This window comes from Aquila chrysaetos, chromosome 18, assembly GCF_900496995.4.
Source record: "Aquila chrysaetos chrysaetos chromosome 18, bAquChr1.4, whole genome shotgun sequence".
Classification (NCBI taxonomy): domain Eukaryota; kingdom Metazoa; phylum Chordata; class Aves; order Accipitriformes; family Accipitridae; genus Aquila; species Aquila chrysaetos.
The window spans coordinates 19,506,975-19,531,904 of NC_044021.1; the positions used below are offsets into that span (position 1 = coordinate 19,506,975).

The following is a 24,930-nucleotide window of genomic DNA, read 5'->3' on the forward strand; positions in this document are numbered from 1 at the left end:
GGCCATGTGAGTCCTCAAGATAAAAAAAAAATCATCAGTGATTTATCTCAGAACAAAAGGTCACTTTTTACCACCTCATGAAGATAATGTACGCACTTCCATCCCAAACCCAGCTAGTTTGCTCCAAGGCAAATGCACTTCTGAAAATTAGGTCATTTTCTGTGGTTCATCAAGTCCATTGTTTCCAAGAGTAAATAGCCATTATCCTTAGTGATTGAGTAATCACTCCCCTTCCTTAAATCAAGGGCTTTGAAGGTGATAGGCAAAAGGCTGCTTGGTTCAGATAGCCTCAGTGGGAAAGAGCAGCCAGCTTTTGTCCTGTTGTATTTGCAGGAAGACTTGCTCTTTGTTTTTATTATAGATAGGTTTTGTTTTGTTTCCTAATGAGAGGAATTATAGGAATTCAAGAGAGAATAAAAAAACTACCATGAAACCCTACAACAGGGTATGAAGGCTGCCACACAACTTCTACTGGCTGTTGAAATATGATAAATGGCAGCTTGAAGACAGCAGAAGAAACCAGAGCTCAGGAAAAGGAGTAGAGTTTAAAGAGATGTGCCCTCAGAGGGCTTCCAGATGTTAAAATCTCTTGCTCTACCTCCCTTCTTAGACAATCATTAAATTTCTCCAAGAGGGCTCCCAGCTAGAGCCAAAAAGCTGTGCTCAGCAATGCAGATTCACCTTTCACTGCCCCTGGTTTGGCACATCTGCATGGAGGAAAATAATTCAGATGGGCCACGTGGTAAAGAGAGCTTTATAGCTGAGTTTAAGTCACTTGTAAAACCAGCTCTTGAGAGAATATATACTGTATCTGACTTCAAAATGCAGATTATTTTTCCTCCCCTCAGTGCTTTCAAATCACTCTAAAGACGGTGTTAAATCTAGCAAGCCAGGAAAGCTCAGCCCTGGGTTCTCTGCTCCGCCTGGAGTTAGGGTCAATGGAGTTGAGCACTGCTCACTGTTTCTGAAAATCTCATCCGAGGACCCAGGCCAAAGCAGGCTAAATTCACTGGACAACTTCTTTAGACTTCTATGGACTTTGGCTCTAGCCCAGGCTACATTAGCATCCCACGGACCATGTTTTAGCAATTTACTGCCCAACAGCCCTCAGTTTTCAGCATCTCTGACTGAGCCAGAGTAAAACATGTTGTTATTTTACATTATTTTCATAGTGCCTATGGTACATTTGGGAATTAATTTTTTCCACCTTTGAGTAGCAGCAACTGAACCAACCTGCTGCTGTCTATGGATTACTTAAAAAGACCAATGCTCTCAATGAAAGGAGTGCTTGCAAGCACCAAACACACCAGATCGTGCGCTCTCACAGGCTTTATGTAAGTGCAGCTCAATTTGTCCACAGAATACAGGCAATTCAGTTAATGAAAACCAGACATGCATCATACCAGTCACCAAGAGCCTCATGGCATGGCACATTTCGGTGCCTTGTGCACTGCCATGTATGAGCAAGTGACTCCTATTCAGAAGCCTGCATGTAAGCTACAGTCTGAAGGAAAATATCATACATATTAATTAAACTACAAATAAATGTCTGAAAGAACTATCAGATGACTAGTAACTTCAATCCACCAACATCAAGAAATTATATGTAATGTGTTGCAGGGAAGGATAGCCAAAGCTTGATGCTGGTGTACATGCCTAGATGTAACCCTGCTCTACTAAAAAAGTAAAGGCTTTCTCTATCATAACAAGAATGAAGATTTAAAATTGTACTAAGGAGACAATGAAGAACTTCAAAAAATGGCTTTGATTGTAAGAAATTTTTTTTTTTCTGAACTCAAAACTAGTTGTTATTCAGTAATGTTCACAGTTCAGCACCAACTGTCATACAATTCAGGGTCCAGTTTCAAAAACTGTCAGGTCTGACTAACCCAAGGGAGACAGAGCCTTGCTGATAGGTGCCAGAGAGGCATTAAGCTGACATATTTACAAAGACTGTAAATTATACATGAGTTTCTGTATGAACCAGATGGGTTTAATGCGCCACACATTCTTCATGTATTACATTTGGGTCTCATAATACAACAATTGCGTTTTACTGTTCTGTGAATTTAAGGCTGGTGGAAGCATGAGACTGACGTCCCTGGAGACTCATATCCTGCTCCTGAACAAAATAGCAGCTACAATTTTTTCCACAGCACTCACATCAGCGCAACCAATCCTGAAGGGCCCAATACCTGAAAGTACAAGGGTTTCCCTTTCCATGCTCATTCAGCCCTCAGCCACCCTTCTGAGAGGAAGGCAGTTGCCAACTGAGGTCATTGACACAGAATGGATAACCTAACTGTGTTAAGTTATGAGATTGGTCTCCCACAGCACCTTACAGAGACAGAAGAGACTGTCCCACAAAGCTCCAGAGCATCCAAAGGGGGCTCTTTGGAGGGAACCTCTCCCCCCATGGGGTAGTGCCTCAGCTACAACCTTACATATATTTTATAATGTGTCGATGCAACATGGGGAGTACACCTGGGAGACACCCCAGGGTCTAATACTGCCATAGTAACATTTAACGTAATCCCATCCACTTTGGCTGTATTTCTGTAACACCCTCAACATGTTCACTAACAAGACATCCACATCCAAAAGGCCGTGTCCACCCTTGGATTTCCTAATATAGCAAAATCCTTGAGTTTCTTAATACAGAGCTTACGTGCCCTCTCAGTGCATCCAATATTTAAGTAAGCTGTACAAAAGGCCACTATCCCCCCCGTGAGACTGTTCTGCCTTGATGCTATGAAATTTCAGCTTCAGCTCAGAAAACAGAACAAATGTTCCTGTAAAGCATATGCTAGTTTTTAACTGGCTGCATCTGATCATCACCCTTTTTCGCCAGCTCTCAAATAATGCTAGAACATTACCCACTTGAATGGCAAGATCTGCTGGCAGGCTTGCAATGAGTAGACTGAGCTGCTCACTGAAGAGCTGGGGGGGGGGGGGGGGGGGGGGGCGGAAATCACAGCCATTGTCTACCTATCTGACACGGCTGTGATCAACGGGCACGCCAGATCCAGCATCATCATGCAGACTGCCTTCATACAGTGCAGCGTGAAAGCACATTGCATCCTGCAGACTGCTTGTAGCAGTACAGACTGAAAACACAACCCCTTCGTAATGCAGTCATTCCAAAAGGTCTGAGAAAACACATTACAATTTTCTTGTCCTGCTTCTCTCTGATCCATCCAGCTCTACAATAGTGACTGCTGACATTTTCAGCATTGTCTTTGCAGGTTTTAAACAGTTAATATCCTCTGATGGGTCATCTTTGACCACACACCAGAAGATGGACTCTGACCACAGCATCGTGAAAGCAGCTTTTCTGTTTTTACTACACCATTTGGATACGACTTAAATTGGAAACCAGTTTGGGGGATTATCCAACTCCAAGCTTTTCTATCCCAATGGTCTAACCCTCCAACCCATTTTAATGACATCTGAATGCAGTTCAAAAGATGATGCGAATCGTTAGTAAACTGAGATAATCTCAACAATCACACTGAAAGATAGGTATAACACACTAACACAGAAGTCTCTAATAGAGGTAGATGTCAATCCAGAGAATGGTACATAAAGGACTGAAGGGAACTCATTAAGGTATTAAAAGTTTGAGTTGCATGGAAACAACGTGATTGAATTAAGGAAGGACAATATAGCCTGACTACAAAGCTACCTCTTCCAGCAGAGATCCCAATCTGAACTATGGCATTCCAGGAAAGATGGTGGAATCCTCACCAGGGAAAATATTTAATAGTAGATATATCACAAAAATATGCTGTAGGGAAAACTCTGTGCTGGAGATAGCCTAGGTGACCTCAACAGCTTTGTCTATCTCAAATGGCTATGAATGTATGATGCAATAAGAGAGTTTGTCCATCAGAGACAAACCCAAACCTGAGGAGTTGTTTCCATGATGAATCCACAGCAGCTTATTGCAAAAATGTAATACGACCAGTTCTTCCAGTATGCCATGATTATGCCAGCTCTCTCTCTCTCTGAACACTCTTATTTCTTTGTAATGAACTGTGACTATTACAAGAAAGGGCAGTCCTGGGACTAAGAACATCATTGCACATCTGTGCCAGCTAAATATCCACCACTACACACGTAACGCTAAATAAAACCTGGTAGAATACATACAAGTGACAGCATTAATCTGCTCTCTGTCTGATCATAGTATTTTTAGTAGGTTTCACTTATGGTAAATGAACATTACAACTGTTGTAGCCTCAGTGCTTAGATGGTAAAGTAAGCAGTGGAGGATGGGAAAGGAAGAAAATGTCATTTTAGCATTGTTGCTGGATTAAAAATCAGAGAGAAGGACAGCTACCAAGGAAGTAGTCAGCAGTGGAGATCGCAGGAATGAAAACACAGCATGAGGGAAATGGCAATGGCCACTGACCAGTATCTTTTTTGTGGCCACCTCAACTGCTCCAACTCCATGTTTCTGTGACTACTTAACTCCCTTGTGACAAGATGCAAGCATCCTGTCCCAAGAAGAAACCATGCACAACACCCAGTTCTTCCACAAACACATCCCACATGAACATCATAGCTGTCAGTACAAACAAGGACAGCCCTCTGCTCTCGGGCCAGGTTACGGTCAGCTGAGCTGAAACATCTCACACCAGATCCAGCATCATAAGCCTGTTATTGGATTTGCTGAATTCCTGCTGGGTGAGGTATGCTTTCCACAAGGTTATGATTCAGAAATACACCGGAGGAGGCCACAATCAACAGCTTCTAATGAAAATTACTGTTATTTTTGTTTCCTGCAACAGGAGGCACAAGGATGAGATGTGTTCGAGCCCACGGGGTTAGTGCACAGGTACGCTTGTGCCTAGGCACTCTTCCCTTTTGCACTACTGTTGTGTGCCTCAAACTTTTGATCCCCATTGACTACTGTTTGGCAAACATAGTATTAACAAGTCATAAGTAAATTCATATGGGCTTCCTGTAACTGCTCCTAAGTCACAGTGCAAATCAGTCTAATTATATCAGCAGCCTTCTCTGCTCTCTGCTCCACTCTGCAAAGAGTAGACCCTTCCCAGAGGGCCAGTCAACCAGGTGAAAGCAAGCAAGCACATTTCTTCATGTCCCAGTCTGCTGGAGGAGGGCAAACGCTCAGCTAGCTCATGAATAATGCACCGTCTGTTTATGCAACTCCAGGGACCCACTTCAAATCCGCTTGTGGTCTCTGAAATTATTTTCAGTATACTTGGCCAGTCTCTTTGGTAGACAAATCAAAAAGCGGCTTTCGAAATTCTCTCTGCTCACTTGAGGCTTTCACTCCTCACTGCTACACATAATCCGGAAGAAAGGAGACATGATTTTCTGGTCACTCCAGTTTCACGCTGGTACTACTTGTCTGACTTCAGTAGATTTACTCCTCATGTATACTGCTGTGACACAGTAAGGTTCAAAGATGGCTTAATAGCATACAGGGATGTACCAGCAATTCAGAAATGAGTCAGGAGGAGATCAAGCTGCATGTAGTACCATCAATGCCTTCTAAGCAGATGGTTAAGCACAAAGTATCACAATAAGGGCTAAAACAGCCTTTTCTTCCATTTTGTAGAGGAGGAACCTGAAATAATGAACAAGCAGTGCAAGAGGGAGAGGGTGAACTCATAGCGGGGAGAAATTACAAAATATTCCTCTACCCTGCAAAAAAATCTTTTTAAATACTGGCTCTCAGCCCAGAGGTTTGACCCCAGGGGATATGATGTCAGTAAGCCAATGCAATAGCAGAAGCAAACCTTGAAATGTAATGTCAACTCCTCCTTGTAAATCTCATCTAATCCAAAATATTTCACATGAGAAAAACTTGCATAAAAAGAAGCCAGGAGAAGAAAAACATAGCTCAACTACACAAAGTCATGCAAACCCTAGAAATAGCCATGTTAGGAAAAGGCTAAGCTGTTCATTAGGCCAAGTCAAGCAAGTCACAGTGACAGCTCCCTTAGCTCTCCATTTCAAGCCCGGTGTTCAGACATGTGCTAGTGTGGGCTCTGAACTGGGTGAGAGATGGACAGCAATTAGCTGTAACTTACAAGCAAAATGTTCTCAACAATTTTAATCCAAAGACCACCAAGCTATTCTGGAGAAAACAAAACAAACAAACAAAAAAAACCACCGAAAAAAGGAGCTGTCTTGTATCTTGGTCCTCCGTTTGTCTCATTTGCAACCATATAAACACTAAGTTAAGCCTGAAATAGTAATTTATTGCATTTTTACCCCTTGTGGATTGATTGCCTGCATTTAGGTGAAGTTATGTATCTGCAGACTGTTATCTCACAGACCTCAGGTTGAATAACACTGCTGTACTGTACCTTTAACCCTTCTTAAGATGAAGCATCACTCACCTCCTCACAGCTGTGTTTCTGTTGCTATTTTTTGGTTGAAGCCATACCCTTTAATTCACAAAGCAGAAACACTGCCCCAGAAAAAAGAGAAAGCAGAGGATTTCTGTCATGCATTCTCACTCTGGAGACTGACAATTAACAAGAGCTTCAGGAAGGATTCATTAGGACCTAGACATCCTTCTTCCTCCCCTCTCCCTCCCTTCCAGATGCAAAGCCCTGCACATGTAGCCAAAGAATAATCTTAAGCCTTGCCTGACCCAGAAGAAACAATGCTGAGCAGATAAAAGCCCTATTTAGTTTGCCATCCTTCTCCACCTGGGCCTGGCAGAGCCACAGATCACTCTGAAGACACCCACATGAAATTTGCTCCCTACAGGCCACTGGCTGGGGACTCTTGGGGCTGCCAGGAGTATGCTCAGGTATTGCAAGCATTAGGAAAGTTCAGCCTGTGTCTTAATAAAGGCGGCTGCAGGGATGCTGTTAACAGCATCTTTTTACCATTTGGGCATTTAATTCCATTCCAACATGACAACAAATAAGTTTGTGCCACCTAACCATAATGCTTGCTGCACAACTGAAATACACTGCAGGTGAACCACTGCCACATCAGACAGCATCACAATGCAGGTCAGGCTAATACGTATTTATCTTTACAGGCCCTTGCTAAGAGCAGCTGGGTGGCATCAGCAAAAGAAGGCAGATGGCAGGATTGCAACACAGAGCTGTGTGTAACAACCAAGAGCAAGCCCTGACAGAGCTCTGACCAGCACTGTCCCCTTCCCAGAGCATGGGAAGAAAGCTTTGTCTTGGAGGCCCTCACCCCCCCACCCCGAAAAATAATCAAAGTCCAGATTTTTAAACAGACTTTTACCCATTTCTACACACAGGTTGATTTCTGGCTAGGCGACACTGGCTGCCCATGTACAGTGTGTTTCAGAACCAACTTGGGAAGAAGACAGTTCACACACTTGAAAGTACACGAGGCTATTCCACATGCAGACACATCACAAGTCACTTCAAACAGACCTTAACTGTGTTTGGCAAAAAAGTTACCCAACAAGGCTCTTATCAAATGTCCCATGGCTTGTTGATGCTGAAACAACTATTCACCGCCTCTGTTTAATCAACAAAAACCTGTAACTGTGCTTAACTTCTTTGCCTTCTTATTCTTCAAAAGGAAGGCTAACTTTCCATACTTGACCACTACAGCAATGTACTCAGTAAGCTGCTGCATTTGGTGCCCAAAGCATTTTCTGCCTGACCTGCTTGGTAACTCAGTGTGGAGTCAGTGGTGCCAGACAGGTTGCTTTGTTTCTCCACTCAAGAGTCTCGATCTATGAAGTTCATCTCCACAGGGGGAGTGCCTTGACAGCATCTTTCTCTGGGAAGTTCAAGCTAGTTTGAAGAAAAGACAGTAAAGGGAACACGTTTCTTTGTTTAACCTTTTCCACCACCAAAGGGTATGGCTAGCGCTTTCACTTCCACAGAGGGTTCACTAATTTGCTGCATCTTAGTGTTGGAGATGTTACAACTCCCACTGAAGCCAACGTCACCTTCCTTCCCCCCACCCAGCATGCCTCCCAGTTCACCCTTTCCCAGTGCAAACCTTACTCCAGGGTCCTGCCTCAGCCCTCTCCTCCCAGCTGCATCTTCCCACCAGGGACCCCACCACCACCACGGCAGCCCCCACAGCACGTCCTGGGGGCACCTGCTGCCCAGTCCTTCCCAGGGAAGCAGCCCGCAGCCTGGCAGCGGGAGAGAGATGGGGAACGCAGCCCACAGCTGGCGAGAGGGAGAGCAGGCAGGGAGTTTGAGAGTCACAGCCACAACCACCAAGCTACACCCTCTTTCCCCTTCCGTTTTTTGCAAGCCCGGTCACGGCAGCACAGCCTGCTGCATTAAACACTCGCTCCCTCCTGCTCTGGCTCCCTCCCATCCCCTCCCCTGCCAGCCCTTTATTCAGCTGGTTTCCTCGGGCCAAATTTGTCAGCATCACGGGTGCTTTTCCACTTTCTGTATTCATCTATTTTTTGAACAAGGGAGGTGTCTCATGCTCAGGCCCCTGAGAGCGGTCCCTCCCCGCTTATCATTTCACTGAAACACATCCTCCTCTTCCAGGCAAGTGTTATCTAGTGTTTTCGAGCATGCATTTTCAGAGACAAGAAATGCCAAAGAACAGTACGCTTTTTCAACACGAGGCTTCCGCACAAAGCTGGGCATGGCTTGCCACATTGCTGTTACATTCAAGGAACCTGCAGCAAGCGTCTGGCTCCTGTAAAGAGGGGGGCAGAGGGAAGACTTAGGTGGTTTCTATCCCTAATCCAGCACTTCAACCACTCAACAGCCCACGTTACTCCCCCCCTCCTAAGTCTCCTTTTTTGGCACTGCTTCCAAATGAAGGTAACAAGCCAAATGCAAGCCACCAAACGTAAGAAAATCAGCCACACAGAAAGCAATGTGACGTTCTTCAATTTGACTAAAGTTTGCTGCTGTGCAGGCAGCAGTGGCAGCACAGCACAGCTATGGCCCACTGCACACTTCCATCATGAATTCCACGCTCTTCATCCCACTCCCAGTATTTACAGCTTAAACATAAAAACTGCTCCAAGACGAAACCTGGCAACAAGGCATCAGCCATAAAGCAAACACTACACCACAAATAAAAAAAAAAAAATTATTTGTTTAAAAAAAAAAATTTGGTCTGGCCACTTTTTTCAATCTCACAGAAGTCCCGAAACAATACAAGCAAATGGGTTTGGCTTCCCATTTCTTGTAACGTTGCACTGGTCAGTAGACCAGTTTCTTTGGGAGTTTTGCACAAAACAATAACTGCTAGACAGAAAGCAACTTCAAACAGATGACTTTCTGCCAGTAGCAAATCAGAAGGCTGTCAAGTCTTCAGGTTTCAGGCACATGGAAGTTCATTTAGGGTCACACCTGGGAGCCCTGACACACTCTTAATACTGATCAAACTCTTGTGCACCAGCTTTGGAAGATTTTGAATGACCAAAAACTTCAACAGAGACAGCGAGTTCTTCAGGGCTGTGCATCTTTTAGCAAATCTGCTTGAGTCTTCCCAGGTGCCTCCCACCAAGTAAAAGTCAACTCTGCACTGATAGCTAACAAACTGACTGTCTATAGGACAACTACTGCATCTGTTCTGCTGCTTTTCACCAACAGAGACAGGGACGAACTGCCTAGGGGTCCTACCCAGGTTATCCTCCCAGGCAGATAACCTCCATCCTACACTTAACCCAAAACACCCACTGCTCTACTGACGCAGTCCACAAGGACAAGAGTGTGCAACACACCTGAGGTGAGGACTGGCAAGACTTTACAACACGTCCACCTCCATCCTCCTCCCCTAATCCAAACGACATCTCACTTTCTGGAAGAGCCCTGCAATCTAATGCTGCCTCCGATCACTCACCACTGTTGCTGTGCTTCAAATCAATGGGCTCCAACACCTGCAGCTATCAACACCATTGAGAGTTTTCCTGTCACTATAAAACTTCTTGTGGGACATGTGAAAAAGCACAGAAGAAAAGGATTTTCACAGCTGCAGTAAGGGCTATAGGATTTGTGAAACTGGGAAGCAGAGACACATGGACTCCTGTCCCCAGCTGCCCAAAGCGTTCTTCACCTGCTTCACCTCTGTGCAATTTAATCCCAAGGAGGAATGAAGAAGACCAGCTGCATCCATATTTTTGTGGGAAAAAGTTTGAGTTGCATGAACACACAGCAAGTATGATACCAGCATGAACACAAAAGATTAAATTCTTCTAGGAAATCTAGAGGTAAATCTTAGATTACTCCATGCAGGTCTTTTTTCTGGCTTGCATGTCTGAAAAGCAACAGTCTGAAAGTAGTTAAAAAAAAAATCTACCAAAATGAACAATTGACTATAAATACCTTGTTTTGTCTTAGGGCCCTGAATTTCCACTATCTTGCACTCTGTGAAGCAATTTACAGTTGCTTGGAAGAAGAAACAAGACCCAAGATTGACAACTCACGGCATTTTGAATGAATTATTCTCAAGTGTCATTAGATAAAGCACATAAGGCATATTGTTCCCCACATCATCCACAGTATTTTAATTAATATCCTAACTACTATCCACATCAATCCATGTCTCAGTCTTATAATTACAGGTTTGGATACTGGGACAGCACAGCTGCATTAAATCAGAACAGAGGCTCATGGTACACAGTTCTCCAATCAGAGCTACAAAGTCTTAGTCTGAATTTTCTGACTTCTCTTTCTCTGTGGCCATTCCCCCACCCCCTCCAAGAAACTACACACACTGTTTGCTGTGAACAAATTGAAGTAGCACAATTACCCACACTTTTATTTTCCCTAATATTAGTTTTGGACCCTAACAGGCTTTACTGTACCAGGTGAGATAAGAAAAGAACAGATAGAAAAAGACAGAAAGGAAAGACTGAAAAGGTAATCTTATTACTAGAGATATCTATTCCGTGAACAATATTCAATTGCAAATTCATATACTTTTATTTGCTGGCAGGACTTGAAGAATATGATACTCTTAGTTCTTCCTGCATTAACAGTTGTAGCAGCTTCACAATCCTATTGCCACAGCACAAGCCCATCTGAAGTTTGTTCTAGAGATTTTTGATACACGGATGAAGAATATATACATATATTTAGAGGGTTGTCAGGCATTGGAACAGGCTGCCCAGGGAAGTGGTTGAGTCACCATCCCTGGAGGTATTCAAAATGTGAGTAGACGGGGTACTTCAGGACATGGTTTAGTGGGCATGGTTGATGTTTGGACTCGATGATCTTGAAGGTCTTTTCCAACCTAAATGATTCTATGATTCTATTTACACTCATTACAATCATGAGAGTATAATCCATATGATCTGCTTGGTTCCTACACTCAGAGTTCCCAGCTGTAAGCACCACATACTCCACATGTAATTTAGGCTAGTGTACTTAGACCAGACAGACAGTTAGAAAAACCTAGAAATATCCATCATCCTTGCCCTGCTCCAGAGCTGTGGTGCAAACATATGACACTTGTGACCAGGAAACTTTAATCAGCACAGGTACTATCTGCTAGGAGGACTCTGAAAACACACAGTCCTCAAATAGAGGGCCAAAGCCACATCCTGTCAGTGCCTTAGTAAAATTATATATTCTTTAGGAACAAAAAAAGTTTCTTATACTTCTATGCTATTAAATTAACCTTACAGCAGAGGCATCTCCTGTGCTGTTAATTCCTTGATGCAACCCTTTCAGTGAAAGGACATGAGTAATTCCTTCCCCAAGTAAGCAAAAGCCTCAAAATTCACTCCTTGTTCATTACACCGAAGAGCTCACAAGGGCAGTTAATACCACACTTGTTGCATTGCATTTAAGACTCTTCAAGGGAGCCTTTAATGATCTGCCAAAATCCGATTCAGTGGTTTGAGCATCACCCCGCAATTTTCTTTTGAGCACCAAGTGAAGGAATTGTTTTCAAATACCCTGCCTATTTAACCGACTTGGTGAAACGCACCAAAATGCAGATGTAACCAAATAGGGAAAGACATCGTATGTGGCCCCATACAGTGCGATTCCATCTAGCACAAATTCCCTGTAAGCACGATTATGCTGAGACAGTACGTAACAGCTCCAGCAACTACCAGCACCCTACTCGCTCTCGCCCAGCGCTCTCAGATGATTCTTCCCGATGCAGGAGGCCCTAGGCAAGTACTCTACAGGGCTGAAGAAATGCCCAGACCTGAAATTAAGTATCCTTTTACATTTGAGCACCTCCTAACAGCAGCTGCAAATCTGAACTTGCTCACATTGGCTTAAGCTGATGCTCAAGGTTGTATTTGCAACCAACATTACATATGTGTATGCTATTGTCTGTCTTCCAAAAAGGCAGTTGCTCCAGTCAGCCCAGAAAGGCCCTGTCCATTTGCTAAAGAAAGGGGTTTCCCAGTGTGCAGAGGGCCATAACATACACTAAAGAGAAACTCCATACTTTATTAAAAATAAATACACAAGTCTCCCAGCTGCTGAGCCATCACTGCTCATGGCAAGCTGGCTTAATAAGGTCTTTTTTTTTAGTAGCATCTGTTAAATAAAGCTCCAGCGCTGGAAAGATGATTACTGGCATTAATAACGCACAAAATATTCAGTGCCAGATACAATCCTCAAACTCGACACAGCATCAGATCACTCAGTCCCAGCCATGAACCTTCCCTGGAGAAGGGAGTCCCCTCCAACCATCCTTGCAATTCCTTCACAAGCTGCCCTGTACACATTAAAAAGGGAAACCAACAAGAGGAGCGTAGAGCTTATTTTCAACTGGGATTCAGGTTTCCCTGCACTGTCCCCACTCCTCTCTTCCCACCCTGGTTTTAGACCACCTGCACAGCCACCCAGGGAAAAGCCCCAACCAGAGCGACAGGGATCGGTCCTCTTCCAGCAGCTCCGATGCATTTATCATGATCACCATCCACTCAACAGCATTCAGCCACAGCAGGTCCCACAGTGAAAGAGAAGAGCAGACATCAGAGGACCTAGCTTCTGTCCCTTTCACCAGCTTCCCACACAAACTTCAGCAAGTCTCTTAGTCCCCCCCGTGCTCCCCCACCCCCAATCTGTAGTTTTGGGAATCCTGAAAGATGAAACCAGCTTCAAGAAGGCAGGTAGGTGCAATCTAATTAAAATACACAATCTATGTTACAGAGAATGAAAGCTAAGAACAGAAATCCTCAAGCTTATTCTCATCATGCCACTCTTGCTTAGAGCAGATAGGAGTCTCATCAAACACACACCAAGGGTACAATGCAACAATTTTGTCCGCACCTGACACATAAGGGGTCAGGTCCCTCTGCACACAGATGGCAGCAGGTGTGGCCTCAGCAGCTGCCAAAACATCTGTGCACATCAGGCCTTGTGAAGGATCACCTTCGCCTATGTGAACAAACCTGTAATTTCAAACGACAACAACCACAGCAGCAACACAATTAAATTTATAAGAAGAGCTGTGAGACAGCACTATAATCAAAGGCATAAATAAGTCTGCTAGCTAGCACTGAATCTCACAAACAAACAGCTCAGCATTTATGAGATAGAAGTGAGATGGCTTGTGAACATAGACTTTCCTCATTTTAGGTATATGATGCATCAAAGTATTTTTTCCTAATAGTTAGACGGTGGAGTCTAGTAAAAATTACAGCCAGAATTACATTTCAGGTCCATGGTTCTCACAAGCTATGCCAATAGTCATAGATGACATCCAAATGTACTTTGGCTAGATTAGCAAAGATGTCACCCCTGCAAACCACGAATGTCATGACACGGATTTTTAAGCAGAATTCTTCAGCAATATGAATAATGAGTCCCGCCTGTTAACCAAGGACATAAAATTCAGGACACCTTCTCATTTATTTGGATAACACTGTATCCACAAACGAGTCTCAGCGAGTGCTGCTTAGTGCTCTGCCCAAGAAATGAGTCTTTATCAGAGCATCTCATATTATTTAACCACAAACTAAATTGTCAAGTTCTTTAAAGGCAAGCAGCAAAGTCACAAAAGAGTTCTGCAAGCTCTGCCACGTTCGTTTAGTGATAGACTTTCATAGGCTATGGCTAACATTTCTAAGCACCTCTGCTCCAAGTATTTTCCATCTTATTTTTTATTCCTGCAGACATGCTGCCATAACATGTTATAGAAGCACAACCGTATCGAACTGTGGAATTGCACAGATGTAGCTATATCTTTGGATTTTTTTGATGAACTGGTACAAAAGCAGCTTGCAAGCAAATTCCTACTCACATGAATTATTGGGTCTGACAAATATTCCCTGTAAGGAAACAGGAATTTTGTCTTCAAGGAGACTACTGAAGTAAGCAAAGGTTTGCAGAACTGTGTCCCAAGACTCCCACCAATCATTTCCTAAATTGACAGAGATGCCTTTGCCAAGAGGACACAGATCTGCAAGGCCAGGCTCCTCTCCCTGCGGCAGAGTTTTTCTTTCGGGCCACAGCATGTTCTTGGTAACATCATCATAATTTCAACTATTTCCTTTAATCCAGTAGAGCTTTACTTGCATTTACAGTGGAGCAAGCAGGATCAGAATCCAAGCTTTTACATGCATTTTTCAGGCACATTTCTGGAATTTAATTTAACATGCACGAGCCTGGCTGCAACTGTTTCAGATGTTCTCCGAGCTATTCTCTCCCCTTTCCTATCCCCACACGAAAACAGTAACAGTTGCATTGTCTTTTATGGGCTGAGGAAGTGAAGGAAGGGGAGGGACTTCCAGGAATTTTTAATTTATGTAATTTTCATCTTAATGACTTTTTTTCATTTTTATACATATATGGAACTCTATGTAATGCATACATATAGACACCAAGAGAAAGAATTCTGAGTGCTCAGTCTAGCCTTCAGTTTCACATTTTTAAGCAACATCACTCAAGCACAGCAAGGATAACTACTATTTTATAGTTCTCTCTCTCCTTGCTTGACTCTTATTTGGATTTTGAAAAGCTCTCTACATTAAGGCTTCTCATTAGCGATGTGAAGCCCAGTACCCTAGAGACAGTATTTAATTCAACCAAGACCTCCCTTCTGGGCATTTCCTGGCAAAAAATGGCCAGATGGAAGAGCTGAAGCCTGCCAAACATTCACTGCAAGGAAGTGCCAAAACAAGGGTCTTTATTGCCGGTAAAAGCCATGGAAACATCAGAAAGCAAAACAAAGTTGCTACCTTTTTTTCACCTCCATCTGCTTCACTAAAGCTGTGATTGCTGCTGCGATGGAGTTGAAGGCACCAGTTTTCACCCTGAGGTTAAACTCTAGCACAGTAGCAAATGACAAAAGTAATTTTACTCCCTGTGTTAAATCATTGTGTTTATCCTTATATTACCACCAACCAAGCTCCTCACACCATGTTCTCATTTTCTGTGCTCTTCACCATGCTCATACTTGGGAGTTAGGCCTGATAAATAATAACTTTCATCATTAGCCCTGGCTGGGCTAAAACAAAGGATGCTATTATCTCTTCCCAAAGAAGACGACGGCACTAAACTCTCATCCTCCACAGTTCCCCAAAATTCCTGTTACCCTGTGGGTCAGACCTGTGTATTATTAAGATCTGGTGTTTATGCTATCCTGGATGCCAATTCCACCATCTGGAAGTGCAGCTACAAGAGGCATCCGCAGTGCTCAAGGATAATTACATTTACACTGGCCAGGTGCTCGAGTCTTGTCTGACATCGGTGGTCAGTGCCGGCTGTGCAGTGCAGCAAGGCCCAGCCTCCTCTGCTCTTCACCACCACGTTTTTAGCACAGCCGGCTCCTGAACAAGTACAGAAAAACTCTTTAAACCTTTTGGGGACTTTTGCTTAAAGGCCTCCAAGCTCACAGTGACCCAAAAGCCAAACAGGATTCCTCCCAGTGTCCACAACAATAAACCACCTAAATTAATACATCAACCACCTTTACACAGAGTACAGCTGTACCAATACATCTAGAGCTGGACTACACCAGTAACATGGACACATTTATACCAGCTGAACGCTCTAAATATATATGCAACTGACAATTCATGCCTGCACAGGAGCGGGAATAACCTGTACCAAATACAGATGCCATTATGCCAGCAGAACAGCATTCACTCCAGGAGTCACACCAGCTGGACTTCTAACGGCCACGCAGCAATTACTACATTAAAGAAATCATACCCCTTGCAGTCATAATTATACTGGTACAAAAAGCTATGTGCAGACCAGGCCTTAAATCAATTTAGGGAACCTACACAAGGGATTGTTCCTGTTTAATTACATAGCCATTTAAATCAATTTGTTTAAATCAAGACTTAAGACCTGAAATCATTGTTTGTAAGGAACGTGGTTTTGTTACCTGCATGCACACTGACTTTGTAAATTAAGTCCCTGACTTTGACAGCTCACTCTTATGAGCTAAGAGTTTATTATATGAGTAATAAACAAAAAGCAGTAGGGTAAACGCTTCTGCATTGGTGGTTGGAGGAAACCAGAACAATTCATAGCAACTCCGGATAACGCTGTGGCAAACTGATATTAACAGTGAAGGGTGTTGTTGCATTGCAGTGGCCTGTGAAAAACACCGATCTTGGCTGTCCTAAAAATTTAACTCCATTTTCATCCTCGGTACTTTGCCACCACTATTGCTAAGTGGGCAAAATCTACTGCATATACAAAGAAAAGGACAGTAACTTGTAATACGTTCCAACACAATTTACCTAGTTCTCAAACAAAAGCAGACAAAACAACGTATTTAGCATCTTGCAGTTTTTACCCTGCCTCCATCAGGGACTGTGCTCGACTATCCATGTCTGGAGTCATACAGCAAAACTCTGGCATGTAGTGTCAATCTCAGGCATGAGACGGCTTGAAGGAAAAAAAAAAAAAAGAAAAAAAGAAAAAAGAAAGAGAGAAAGAGAAGAGGCAACAGTGGGAAGCTTGAAAATCTAGTGATTTTATTTGCCCAACATATTTTCCTTTCTCCGCATTTATCTACACATTCTTGCTTAATTTCCCTATTACTTAACATTCTTCCAACACCTGGAAGAACCAGAAGCAGGACACACTTCTCATAGAAGAAAGCTATGCTACATATTTTCTGTTTGTGTAACAGCATCCACAGCACAGTTGTGACATTTTAACAACAACAACGACAAAAAAATAGTTGCACAAGATGCTGTCTACATGATACCCGCTCTACCAACTGTGCCAGCAAGAGAAATACAAAAGGTGATCCTCACTAGCACAGCCACAAAGCTAGACACACATGCCTACACCTTTAGCAGTGATGCAGTAATCCCTGCTTCATTCACTGGAGATGATTTTACTATTTCCAGTCCTTTCCTAGTTAACACCACATTAGTCAAATCTTCATCAGCCATGCCAGAAGCCGTGCCTAAGAGAGCTACTTATCTCTTTCAGCCATTTCCAACGCCAAATCAAGACATTATGGCATTACTAATGCTAGTGCATCACTGTCAACATTGACAAGGATGCCCTGGGAAGACCTGTGCTGGTAATAGCACTAGTGTGCACTAGTCTTTGAACAGCTGAGGTTTTCCAGTACCACAGATGGTAGGAAAAATAGCTGTATTTGCCACCATTGCTAACACCAATATAAGACCAGAATAGCGCAAGAAGAATAGTGTTCAAAGTGCAGTGAAACAGATAAAGGCTGTAATGACTTGCCTACATCAAGATCTAAAAAAAAAAAAAAAAAAAAAAAAAAAAGCGCACCTGACATATATTTAAAAGAAAGTCAGATTTCTCATGAAAGTATCACTGTCCTGACTATGGGCTCTGCCTAACAAAGCATGACAGATCAAACGTCGGCAGTTGCAGAGGCCAGCGCTGCTCTCGCTTCTTTTGCTGCTCCTGTGCTGAAGGTCCAAGCCCCCAGAAGCCGAGCAGATGGAAGGAGGGCATCTATGCTCCAGCATCATGTTTTGCCATTTAAATTGCAGGAAAAAGGCAGCTGAGGGCTTGGGCATACATTTGTTTCAGGCAACTCGCCTACAGGGCACAGTAACCTCTGACAGAGGATGGTAACTTCCTAAACTTGAGAGACGCTACTTTCCACATCTCTACAGCCTCCGGTTGAGTGGGCACAAGACTAGACCTGCAGCAGTCCTCAAGAGGTCCAGCCCATATTGCTTCAGCTGTCCATGCTGGTCCAGAGACAGCAACTCGTCTTTGCAGCCTTCTGGGATCCCCAAGGCCAGACACACTCTTTTAAGGAGGAAACTGCAGCAACACAAACTGACCCAACTGGATACAGGATCACAATGGTGGTCTTCATGCCTCACGCAGTTTAATACAACCACTTCAATTACAACTGACTGTTCCTTAATCTAGGCAAATTTGGGTGTATCATCACAGCATGAGCTCAGTGCACCAGTATCCCAAGTCTGGTCCATACTGGGCTCCTGACCTCCCCTACTACTCCATCAACAGAACTGGTGGTTACTTTCAGACAGAAGGGGACAATTGGGAAAAAAGAAAACACGGCCTTGATTTTAAGGCCAGAAAGGAAACAAGGGGGGCAGGGGGGAGGTGTCTTTTATTTTTATTTGTTGTTTTTTAAACAGTACCTGAACAGTGCTCTTTCTCTTAACTGTCTTAGAGGCCCAATCCCACAGTATCACTGTAGGAGTTTTACAGGAATAACACTGGAATTAAAGGTCTGCAGTACTGAGAGAAAAAGGTCGATGGTAGAGCTAGGTGCCATTTTTCTGTGGTATACAAGCATCACTCAAGCAGGAAGAAGACTTGCAGCCAAATGCCAGCAGGCTCTTTGGACTGACTTTCTAATATGTGCAAAAAAAGGCATCACAGCCTTTGCTAGCTCTGCTGATTAAAGATAGACAGCACTTCATCTGACTTTTTCTTTTGCAATAAGATGACCATAATTCACATTTAATATGCTGCAAAGTCATCTGCCTTCCAAGTACAAGAGAGTGTTCTGCTGAAAGTCACTGCTGTTAGGTCAAATTTAAACTCAATATTGCAGGACAGATATTACATTGCTATTAATAATAAATAATCATAATAATGTTTTTCCTTAATAGAGCATCTCATCCCAATGGATTCTAACCACTTCACAAACTCTGGACCAAATTCCATCCACTGCTACAACGCTGTAACCTCTGCCTGATTTGCATGGGTGCAGAGAAATGTAGAAATTAATTAGAGATTGCATCAGATCTGTGAATTACTTCACTGCAGCTGATGTTCCTCCCACTTCAGGGGTAGATCCAGTGATAACATTGCCAGTGCTTTAACAAGGAGTTCTCACAAACATATTCCAGACAGTGGGCCTGTACAGTATGCCTGTGTGATGCCAGTGCTTCCTGGGAACGGGTGGGAATGTAAGGATCTGAGCAGTATTATTTATGTTCCTCTCTAAATAAAGATGCTCCCTCATGACCACAATCAAGTATAGAAGAAGCACCAGTCAGCAAACAAATTTAAGTGCTCCTTAAGAGGAACAACTTCTGGAGGGCTGGGAAAGTCATACTCTGTATAGTCCCCAGGCGGAACAGACTCCTGCCACGCACTACTACAATATAAACATTTTAAAAAGTAATACTGTGTAGACATGGCTGCAAACAAATGCAGTGAATATTCGGCACAGAGCTCAGTGTTCCTGTCCTTAACTTAAGATGAAAGAGTAAGCAAAATCACTGTAAAAAGAATTAAGGATAACATCTCCAGAGACATGGTTTAAAAACATCTGATACTTGATTCTTCCCAAAAGCAAAACATTTGCTCCCCAGAAACACTTATGCGAACCTCAGGAACAAGTTCTCTTTAGCTGAGTTGACTTGACTCAAGCACCAACAGGATCAGGCACATAAAACTGTCTGTGCCTTCAAGATGAAATGTCATCAAGAACTTCTCAGCACCACCTGCAGTAAATCACTTTGCCTGATGTGGCAGCTACTTAGTCACAGAGGGCAACCATTTCAGTCAGGATCTGAAGAATGTCATATTTAACTGGAGAAGGGGGGGGGGGGGGATTACACTGTGAAAAGTCACGTGTTGACAGTTTTGAACTAGGTGGAGGGTCATGTCATATTGTCCGTACCAGCAACTCTTCTGATGCCAAGCACAAATAGGCACTCTGGTGACATATTTTGTCCCTGTATGCAAACACATCTCCCATGCCTGAACAGGTCTGAGATAAAACTGTATTGCCAACATGTGGCAGGGGAAAAGCAGACCACTTCTAGCAAACATGCCAAACTTTTCAGCTCAGTGAGAAGGGAAGACACCCCGATTCAACACTAGGACTGTTTTCTATGCTTACCTAAACATTCAGCCATTGATCTTTCTTGACCACCAAGCAGCAAGTCAGTGGGGACAGTAGTTTTGCATTATGCTACAAGGGAACAAGTACAAACAGCAATAAACAAAAGGGCTCCTAAGCGAGCAGGATAGGCTGTAGGCAGGAAAGAGAAAGGGTCGATTAGCCCCATTTTGCAGAAGCAAACAAGGAATTTGATTCCTTTCACACAGAAGTGACAAAGGCCATCGGCGTATTTCACATAAAACACCACGGGTTTTATTCATGCTTTCAGACATCATCCAAACCAGCTTGGTTTCCAGTTCTCTCTTGAACTTGGTCGGTTCCAGAAACTTGCCCAACATTGGTCTAGCTCCTAAGAAAACCACCACCACAGAGTCAGACCCCGCTCAGGATCCTTTTTCTAACAGAGACAAGCAGCAGAGGCTTAGAGGAAAAGTTAACAGGGCAAGTTTAAAGCTGTGTTTCTCCCATTTTTCCCCCCCAACAGCTTCCAGGAAGCCACAGCTTGGGGACTTCCTCAGCTAGGGCGTGTATTCACACATTTGTGTTTTAATAGCAGTTGATGGGCCACCCTGCCAAAAGCATGTTTCAAGCAGCAATACATCTACATGTCAGACATATCAGTGAAAACAAACCAACCAAGTTTTTCCCATTGAGTGGTCCGAGTTAAACACAGCTGCAGGGACACCTGTTTCACCCCACCTTCACCTCCGGAGTCTGCATCAGAAATAGGCCAGAGTGGATTTAAACATACTGCAAATTCAGAGTGTAAACACAGCTCTAGACATGTGACAGAAACACCGCCAACCACTTCCCCGGGCTTTACTTTTTAATAATGAAACCTCCCCAAATGAAAGCACAGCTTTGAGCAACAAGTCAATTTAAAATAAAATACGGATACAAAAGAAAAGTTGGTCCCTGTCTCTTCCCAGGCCAGATATGCCTCCTCTCATATGGAAGCCAGACCTGGGTGTATTAACAAAGAACTCATGCCTTTCTCAACCTTTTCTGCTGCAATGCAGGGCATCATGTTTAGACCTCCTGAAGCCAACACCATCTATGTAAAACCATCTATGAGTATCAGTAGCTGCTGCATAATATTGCTTGTGTGAAATCTCAGGAGGAAAAAAAAACCAAACATAAAATCAAGTTAAAAAAAAAAAAAAAAGACCCACATCCTTTCCTTATCATAGTAAGGAATGTTTTTCCAGCTTCTGCTTTCCTCAATCTATACAACATTGCGCCTGCTTACCAGAGGCTTTTGAAACCCCCACTTGACGAGTGCAATTGCACTCCTCCCCTCAAAACAGAAAGTTCAGTGATTAAAGCAAAACAATCACTCCAGGGCCCAACAGTTCCCAAGCCATGAAGCACAAGCAGGACCAGGAGAAGGAGCTGCCAGCAGGGAGGTATTCCTCTCAGCAGCTCGGGAACCACTGCTCTAGCCCCCTGTCTGCACCTGTATGAACATGCAAGAACTTTCATTGTTACAGATCCAATGCCTGAATTTAAAAAAAACAAAACCAGAAAAAACCCACAACAACCAAACACTAAAAATTTAACCTTGAAATAATCAGGGGAAGAGTTATTCATAGTCCAAGAGATATTTCTGTAAATAATAATCCTTTAAGTAATACAGTAAAAAAAATTATCACATTGCATGTTATCACCTTGTAACATGTTTAATCCCTACTTAATGACCATTCCAGGTGTTTTCACACACATTTTACGACCCCTGCAGCATAGAAATAATGACCTTTGGGGAACGGGAGGAAACCAAATTAAACTAGAGGTGAAAGGAAACTGCGAATGGTACAGTACTAATGAATAGGGAGAAAACACCTTTTTTTTTTTCCTCCAGTCTGTTGTTAGCAGATTGCATCAGCAAGTTATCAGTAGCATCTCAGCTACATCAATTGTCAGCATCATTCATAAATTCAGCACATGTTTGGGAACAGATTTTTTTTCTTTAGCCGCAAATATTCAGAGAGGGACAAAACATAGTACTACTTTAAGCCCTCCAGAAAAATCACACCGATTGTGTTTCTTTATTATTTCAGAAATTTTGTTCTTGTGCCAGATGCCTCGTGTCTGCTTGAAACCTCATGGGACTCTACCTCTAAGAGCACAGGCAAGCTGGGGCACTTCCATGAGCAACACCTGCAGGAAAGAGTATCACAGGAAAACTGACACAATCGTCACCAAATTAATGTGCGTCAAACATGAAACCTTATTACCTTGATACTGTATTTTATATATGTTTTGAGAGATATATATTTCTACGTAACATTCCATTTGCACATCATTCTGGCAAGCAAGTCCGGCTTCTGGTGCAAGCGTTGTATCTTGAGGAAAAACTCAAAAGTATATATTATAATAAAGACAAGAAAATGCTCTGACTCAAAGACAAGCATTTCCAAGTACAGAAAGTAACACTGAGCAAGGCTTCCAGACAAATGCCTACACTGTACTTAAGGTTTTTTAGATACTGCCTTAATTCCCTTAACTGCTTGATTTTAAAGGCTGAGAACACTAGCTGGCTGTGATATTAGCAGCGTTTGAACGGTAACTAATTCTAATGAGTACGCCAGTAGCGATGTAACACTACGACACGCCACACACATTTATGAGGCTGAAAGCGATAGCAATCAGCCTACACAGCTGCAGCCCCAGAGCCAAACCAGCCACCCTGACTTGTTAACCTCAACCCGCTCTGCAACGAGGATGACTCACTGCATTTCCCCCTCACTTTTACCCTTTCCCACCTATATTTGTAGGCACAAATTAAGACTTCCTCACTCCGGAGGGTGCTCCCGCTAAAATCCATCACAAAACAAGTGTTTAAGGATCAGAGATCAGGAAGCTGAAAGAGTAAAGCCCAGACTCGGGCTCACACAGGAGACAGGGAGCTGCGGCCCATTTCTGCACGTTCGAAACCAGAGAAGCTTACAGCGGTGCGTGCCTACTGTTTCAGTCCCTCCTTCCCTTTGTACGTGATCTTCATTAAGCCTCGGGTGTAAAAGCGTTTCCTCTGCTCTCACCCTTTCCCGCCTCCCTCTCCGGTTTGCAGCTGCGGGCCGGGGGCCCCCCCCGAGCAGCCCGGGTGCCCCCAACGCGGGAGCGATGCTCAGCTCCTCGCTCCCCTGCCAGCCGCCTATGGAAACCGCCGGCCAAACGCAGGCAGGACGGTTATTTTCTCCTTTTTACCGCGACTTTCCCCTTTTCACCGCGACACGGGTGACACCTGCTCCCTCCTCCCGCTCCCCCCCCCACGCCCCCCCACCCCAGCCCACTCCCCGGGCTGGGTGTCAGGCCCGGCCCTGCCCAGGCTCGCCCGAGCATCCCGGAGGGGCGGGTGCCTACGGCCAGGGACCGGACCGGACCGGAGGGGGACCGGGGACGCGGGGTGTCACACCGAGCTACCGCAACGCCATCCCCCCCCCCAGCCGCCGGCGCTCGGCCCTGCTACAGCGGGGAGCCGCGGACACCCGCGGCTCGGCCAGCCCCTCTCCAAATAAACGGGGCGGGTGAGGCAAAGCCGAGGCAAAACTCCGCGCTGAGGCGGGGTTTCGCTTCATTCAGCCCGAGGCCAGCGCGAAGCCCGAGCCCGGAGCGGGGTCCCCCCCGCCGCCCGACTCACCCAGGGTCTTGACGGCGACCTGCCGGGTGAGCGGCGGCGGCAAGTTGACGCAGACCAAGTCGACGTCCTGGTGCAGCAGCACCTCGTCGATGCGGCTGGTGTAGAAGGGGACGCTCATCTCCTTGGCCAGCTCCTCCGCCTCCTCGGGCGTGCGGCCCCACAGCGCCTTCACGGCGAAGCCCTCCGCCTTCAGCAGCGGCACGATCACCCGCGCCGTCAGGCCGGTGCCGAACACCCCCACCCCGGGCAGCATGGCGGCGGCGAGGCGGCGGGGGGCGAGGCGAGGCGGGCGGCGCGGCACGGTACGGCACGGCACGGCGCGGCGCTCCCTCCTTCCCTCAGCGCCGGCCGGGGTGGGGGGAGGCGGCCGCCGGGCGGGCGGGAGAAGGAGGCAGCCCCCGCTGGCTGCTGCTGCTGCTGCTGTTACCGCCGCCGGGGCCGGGACCAGCCGCCCCCCGCCTCAGCAGCGCCGCGGCCGCCGGCTGCCCCGCCATGCCCGCACCATCCCACACGCCGGCGCTGCCCTCCCTTAACGGAACGCGGGCAGGCAGGGATAACCGCCCTCCCCCGGCGCAGGCGGCCAACAAGTGCGGGAGGAGGGGGGGGGGGTAGCGGCGGCGCGGAGCTCAGCACCGCTCCTCTGCCATCTTCGCCGCGGGCGCCCGCTCGCCGCCGGGAGGGCGGAGCCTCGCTGTCACCTCCCGGGTGTTCCTGCCCTCATTGGCCGCCGCCCGCTCCGGCCCCGCCCCGTGCACCGGCGGGCGGAGCGGCGCTGCGGGGCGCCCCCTGGGAGGAGGCGGGCACCGCCCCGCCGGCCGGCGTACCCCGGCTTGGGGGGGGGGGCGGTCCCGGGACCCGCGGGGGTTTCCCGCCCGCCTGTTTCGGGGCAGCTCCCCCCCGCGCTGCCGGGCACGGGAGACACACACACACCCCCCCCTTCACGCCTCTTCCCCCGCGGGAGGGCCGCTGAGGGGCCGTGGGGATGGGGGCGTCGGGGGGGGGGTCACGGCCGGTAAAGGCACAGGAGAGCTGGGAGAGCCACAGCGGCGAACTGGCGTGGCGCCCGTTGGCCT

At 45.4% G+C, this 24,930-nt stretch overlaps 1 protein-coding gene across 2 annotated transcripts in view; it reads right to left on the minus strand.

The window, feature by feature from the left end:
• The window catches only part of GFOD1 (glucose-fructose oxidoreductase domain containing 1), a 75,795-nt gene extending 51,271 nt beyond the window's left edge, over positions 1–24,524 (minus strand). Inside the window, exon 1 of one of the 2 annotated variants that reach the window (XM_030041911.2) lies at positions 23,858–24,524. In XM_030041911.2, the coding sequence (XP_029897771.1) occupies positions 23,858–24,110 (253 nt within the window). In that variant the 5' untranslated portion in view covers positions 24,111–24,524. Of the gene's footprint in view, positions 1–6,377; positions 6,537–23,857 lie in introns of those variants that run through there. The other variant, XM_030041912.2, reaches the window with a different exon arrangement.
• Positions 24,525–24,930: the final 406 nt, after the last annotated feature.